Source organism: Sander vitreus, chromosome 16 (genome assembly GCF_031162955.1).
Source record: "Sander vitreus isolate 19-12246 chromosome 16, sanVit1, whole genome shotgun sequence".
Lineage (NCBI taxonomy): Eukaryota > Metazoa > Chordata > Actinopteri > Perciformes > Percidae > Sander > Sander vitreus.
The window spans coordinates 27,696,591-27,702,737 of record NC_135870.1 but is presented as its reverse complement, the minus strand read 5'-3'; the positions used below and the strand labels follow the sequence as shown (position 1 = coordinate 27,702,737).

The following is a 6,147-nucleotide window of genomic DNA, read 5'->3' as shown; positions in this document are numbered from 1 at the left end:
GGTTATATTATAATACAGGTAGATCACCTGAGTTAATGCGTGTTTGCATTTGAGCTAAACATTGGATACATATTTGGAAAAGTGTCTACAGATCTTTGTTGTACTTCCTGCTTATAGGTTCCCATTTTTTTTTTTTGTCTTAAAACAATAATCACATGCGCACATATACATGGAAATAGTTTTTCGCTGTACCTGTTCATTCTGTCCATACTGACCTCAAAGAGGTCCCTTTGCAATTTCAAGAGATAGAGGACAAAATTCAATCAATTTCCAGTGACAAAAATCTTGTTAAATTGAGCTGTTGTGGTCTGTATCATGCAAGCCTACAATTAGTATGGCACTTCACCAGGTCTGGATTAACCCAAAATGAGCTAGCTCCACCAGCTAAGTTGAAATAATTTGATTACCGTGTAAGCAGAGCATAAATGGAAATATTAAAAGGCATTTGTTACGTAGGGGTTTACATATTCCATATGTACGGGGAACTCTTTAAGACAGTGCTGCCCAAGCCCAGATAGTTTAAAAACAAGTTACAAGCAACTGTTCTAAAAAGAACACTATGAAACCATAAACCAGGTCAAGGGCCAGCAAGTTGCAAAGGCCAAGCCTGAAAGGCAGAGGGGCTGCCGGGAGGAGATTGCAAGATGCAAGATTAACCCAAGGAACACATTGAGGCCTGAACCTTTTCTTTTCATTTATGCAGGCTCTGAATGCACTCCAGGAGCAGATCCACATGACAGCTGCATTGTTCCTCCGAGGCCCATCAATTAGCCAATCACTGCCTATGAGCGCAATAACTGCCTCCATACAGCGGTGATGTCCGGAGAGCTAGTGAAATGCTGAAGGCAGAACCTGAGCCTTAACATCCGGCCCGTGAAGCCAAACCTCAGGAAAGCCAGTGACCCTGCCAGAGTGGTATCTGGGAGTGCGGGTCCCTGAGGTAGATAGCAGCAAACCAAACACCTGCCATGATGGTTTGCCGTCAACATCTTGCGTCCCAGGGGGAGAAGGTACTTGCTTGACCCCTGAGATCTAGAACAGGACTACATCCGCTGTCCCGCTTGGGTACCAAGAAATAGCCCAGCCTGCAGATCCCCAGACAGGCTACTTTTAGCCAAGGAGGTGTATATCCCTGTCCTCGGAACCTCTACTGGATGAGGGTCTTCACCAGCTTTATGAAAAGGTGCTGTGGTTTTGAGGAATGATCTGCTTGCTTCCTTTCAAAAAAGCAGCAACGGCCCTCCTTAGTATGTGCCGTTTTTAAACCCTTATTTGATAGCTCCTCGACTCCTCAGTCTTCGGCTGAACCTGAAGTTGTTCTGTCCCTCCTCAGCGAAGGCCGTCTCAAAGCTCTTATTTCTGTCCCAAGGACCGCGGAACGAGCATCAAGGAGGGATCATCGAGGAGCTATAGGCGAGGATATGCTTCGGGAAACAACAAGAAACTAGCAGAGAGCTAGCAAGCTACACCCTGAAAATGGCAAGTTTTGAAGAAATTTTGGCAACAAGACAGGTCTGCTTGGTTTCTTTCTGTGAATGTTTGTAAAGAATTAACAAATAAAATGTTTACCACATTTACTATCTAACTGGGATGTTTTGGTACTGATTGGAGAGGATTGCTGTGGACGAACTACACACGGCGATACACTGGTAAGAGCATATTACGTTTAACCTTGTATCCAGCTAATTTAAATAGCTCACCGCATGCTCCCCTGAGCAGTTGCCTGCCTAGCATTTGCCTTGTTCAGGTTGGTAATTACTGGGTATGTTTATACTGACCTCCCCCACCAGCATCTCATAGATGAGCACCCCCAGCCCCCACCAGTCCACACTGCGGGTGTAGTTGTTGTCTGTCAGCACCTCTGGGGCCAGAAATTCTGGTGTGCCGCAGAATGTTGTGGTGCGATCCCCGTGGCCCATGCCTACACACAGTACAGCCTTACTTAGATATCACACATTTTTACACATACTATAGTCTACTAAACTACTTAAAAAAGTTACTTTATACCATCACAAGAATAGTTGCTCACTTTTTAAGCCTGCACCCACAAAATCCTATCATGAGACGAACACTTCTGTACCAACTAGGATATGGAAATCACTGTAGACTTATTGCCATGTACTGTAGGTAAAACATTTTCATCACATAAGAGTTTGAAAAACGACAACAATCTTACCTTCTTTGCACAAGCCAAAGTCTGCTATTCTGACAAAACCATCTGCATCCATTAGCAGATTATCCAGCTTCAGATCCCTGACAGACGGATACAAATCAAATTATGCAACATGCTCCCAACATTCATCAAGGAATGATACTGTTTTGTAAGCAGTTTGAGAAGGACTCACCTGTAAACTATTTTGTTTTGGTGTAGAAACTCCAGGCCGAGCAGCACACATGAAGAATAAAACCTTAAAACAGAGAGAAAGGGATGGAAATAATAGCAACATCCTGTATTTTAATCGGTGGACTTTACAGAGAGTGATGTGTGCTAACCAGGCCTGTTTCTCAGTGAAGATGCTGGTGTGAATGTGTGTCATGAGGTCTCCTCCGGGGGAGTAGGCCATCACAAAGCACACGTGGTCTGCAGTCTGGAAGCAGCCGTACAAGTTCACCAAGAAAGGATGTTGTGATGTGTTGATCACTTCAAAGATCCGCTTTTCACACATGAGGCTGAACACAAACACACAAAGACATTTGTCATATTTAATTCAAAAGCATTCTTCAAACATGCCTAACTCTACCCAGCATAAATGCTGTATTATACACTTTATGTTCAGGATATTTATAATCATTTTATGACAAAACACCTTTAATTGTTAAGAACTGGTTAATAATGAAAATTCTGGGCCTTTGTAGCAATTAGGCATTTTGAATACGTTCAGAACAAGAAAGCCATTTGTTGCTTTGATGCATTGCCAGCAACTTCCCAATATGTTTGTTAGAGAAAACAAGTTTATTTTGTATTCCCTGTGTTTATTTCATCAATATCATTTTTTTTTTTACTATTTTGATTTCCTGTCCTATCCTATATTTTGGACCATACTGTCCTAATGTTCTCTTTGTAGCTTAAGTTTGAATTGTAGTTTATTTAATCTTCCCTGTCTTAATTTTTTTTATACAGGCTGTACGTGCGATATTTCCCCTCATGACTGCCTTGAATGCATCCCATAGCATGGGCGGCTCCACCTCCCTTGCATGCATTAACTCCAAATAGGTGTGAATTCATTTTCATACTTAAAACCAAAGGCTGTGTTGAACATAAGAAACCAACCTAAAAGCTTAGAAAGTAGTATTCAGCAGCATTCAGCATAAGAACAGAAAATGGACAAAACTTGTATTACTCACTGCAGCTCATAATAACATCAGGTGACTTTATGATGATAATTAGAAATACAATTTTTACAATAGCTGTCTTCTAGTAGAAAAATTATCTACCCACTGTTAATTGTAAATGCAACATTTCAGTCAGATAGACCTCATCCCCTTTTCTCTGCGTTAGCAGCAAAACATCTTACATTACTTTTAACAATTTATTTTCATAATAGTTTGTTCATTAAATAAAAAAGGGAAAATACTCACTCTATACCACAGAGAATGTTAAAAAATACAAACCACATTTCAAAGATGTACTGTATACTGTATATCCTACTATTATTGATTTTATTTAATAGCCTTCATTTATGGTTCTGACAACTCTGCCTCTTTCACATGAACATACTGATAGCTGGATTGGCAGAGTTAACAGAGCTACTTGATTATCAGTGTCATGATACCAGTTATCCAGGACCACCGATTACTTAGGCTCAGTAAAACAAGGTTACCCAAAGAGAGGCAGACTAACTTGACAGACTAACAGATCCTGCTTTCTGCTGATATGGGCCCCTGGTGCAGTCACATATTTACATGATTTCCATTAGGAATATGGCAGTAGTGGAAAGAAAATTTGACACTAAAAGGGCATGGTCACTCAAGCGCAAAATTAACATTGGCAAATATTGGACTCATGTTCACTAGCATTCTACGCGAGCAAAGGTGCGCATACAACATTCGCCTCTGGTGGCAAAAGAAATTTGCATCGTCGCATTGCACGGAGTTCAACTGACCCTACCACAAAAACTCTAATGGACTACAAACCACTGATTTAAACAGATTTCCGTGTGCGTCACATCCTGCACTGTCCACTTTTAGCAGAACTATCACCTAACCCTAACCCGTCTCCTAAATATGTATCAAGTGTAGTTGTAGGATTGCTTACCTGTCAACTTCGTCGCGTGTCACAATGTCTCCTTTCTTCAGGGCTTTGATGGCGTACAGTTTGCCTGACTTCTTATACTCTGCTAGCAGCACCTTTGGTACAGGAGAAAAGTTTGATGCATATTAACGTTCATATCTAAAAACATCTGCCTTTATTAAAGAGTACAGACAGGTGCTACAGGAAATGAGGCAAGAGAGAGATTGGGTGATAACATGCAACAAAGGTTCCTAGAGAACCTTGGACTGGGGAAGATGTGATTGCATGGTCAACCTCCAAGTCAGTAGGACACACTTTTAACCTACATTTCTCACTAAATGATTTTTTTCTGGTCAAAATGCTACTATTGACATTTTTACAGGTAGAACAAGTTAGAGTAGATGCGTACCTTACCAAAGTGACCTCTTCCCAGAACTGAAATGCAGTTGAAGTCTTCCATCTGAAGTCCAGCATCCCTGCTGCATGAGAGTACAAAAGTGCACAAATATTTTGCAACTGAAGAATTCCTTACCCATTATCATTTTCTAATTGTTTTTGTGTTGTCTACTGCACTCAAAACATGAATCAAAGAGTACTACTAAATGTGCATTCTTTAAAATGGCATCCAGCTTAGCGAAGTAGAAAGAAACTTTTCTAACTTCAAAATTGCTGACACTGTGTTGTGTTATGTTTATTATTATTAAGTTTTTTTTACACCAGGAACAACGTACAAAAAACAATTATAAAAAAAAAGGATATGGTTGTACTAGATTTAACTACTAGCTACTTTCTATCTGTAGTCCCATGTTGTAACTCACATGTGCTACTGAGAGGAAGCCTTCCTTTTGGCTGCACAGTGGAGATATTTCACAGTGTATGAATTTAATATATACAGCATGTAAAATGTTTAGTGTCTTCCGGTTAACTTAAATGTGAATTGTGAAGTTTACCAAAGTTAGAAAGGTAAAACTATATTTTATGCAGTTTTAGCTTATAAAGAAAATATATTAAAGATTAAAAAGCATGTCAGAAACAAAAATACACAGTTTTTCCACATCCCTACTCCGTATGACTTACTGTGGGGGTGGATAAATTGAGGGATGTCGCTTGGGATTTGGGCTCTTGTTCTCACCAGGACACTGGTTTTTCAGACGATAGAGATAAACAGACATCGGTTGAATCACTCAAACGAGGAAAAATTAAAACAGAATTTTATAAAAGTAAAAAAATAAAAATGGAAACAGACTATTATTAACGATTATTTTCTGCCCCTTGTTTTACGGGTATTCATTTTTATATAGCTGCTCTCACTGTTTAAACATTTGAGACAGACCATCTGACATACTTACCAGTGGAGAGTCTTTAGTGTTCGTTCTTGTGCAATGTGGAGATCTGCCTGGTTGTTCTTCAGTAAAATGTAGACCAACCACAGCAGGATCTCTGAAAACCCAATAGGAAAAGCTATTTTACTGTCACTATTCTTGTTTTAGTGCCGTCTGATGGCTGTGCTGGTGTATTGTTGATTTCTAAAATTTTTTTTGAGCAGTATCGCCAAATACATTCAAACTGAAGTTACTGTCTCAAAAACACTTACACATGGCTCGACATGAATCAATTCAATTCGATTATATTTTCTTAGAATCAGAATCAGAAAAAGGATCTATTGCCACTAAGTAGCACTTACAAGGAATTTGCCTTGTTTGTAATGTTAAATTAGATATCAATTAGGTTAGGGACATTTCAGTAACAATACCAATTTTGCTTGGATATAAAAAAGATTCTCAGAGAACTTATGCTGTAAATTGGCTCTACACACATTCTGACGGGTCACAGATTTCGGTGTAACACCGCAAAAGCCTGTGTTACAGTATCCAGCCAGGTGGAAGATAGCAGGAGATTTCTTTATATAGGCCTAA

General features: G+C 39.6%; 1 protein-coding gene across 2 annotated transcripts in view; it reads right to left on the bottom strand.

Moving 5' to 3' along the window:
* The window catches only part of pkn3 (protein kinase N3), a 64,450-nt gene that overhangs the window by 7,199 nt on the left and 51,104 nt on the right, over nucleotides 1–6,147 (bottom strand). For both annotated transcript variants that reach the window (XM_078271853.1, XM_078271854.1), the window contains 8 exons: nucleotides 5,581–5,671; nucleotides 5,309–5,370; nucleotides 4,641–4,710; nucleotides 4,256–4,347; nucleotides 2,494–2,670; nucleotides 2,346–2,408; nucleotides 2,177–2,253; nucleotides 1,779–1,921 (listed from right to left, as the gene is read on the bottom strand). In XM_078271853.1, coding sequence (XP_078127979.1) covers nucleotides 1,779–1,921; nucleotides 2,177–2,253; nucleotides 2,346–2,408; nucleotides 2,494–2,670; nucleotides 4,256–4,347; nucleotides 4,641–4,710; nucleotides 5,309–5,370; nucleotides 5,581–5,671 — 775 coding nt within the window. The remainder of the gene's footprint in view (nucleotides 1–1,778; nucleotides 1,922–2,176; nucleotides 2,254–2,345; nucleotides 2,409–2,493; nucleotides 2,671–4,255; nucleotides 4,348–4,640; nucleotides 4,711–5,308; nucleotides 5,371–5,580; nucleotides 5,672–6,147) is intronic.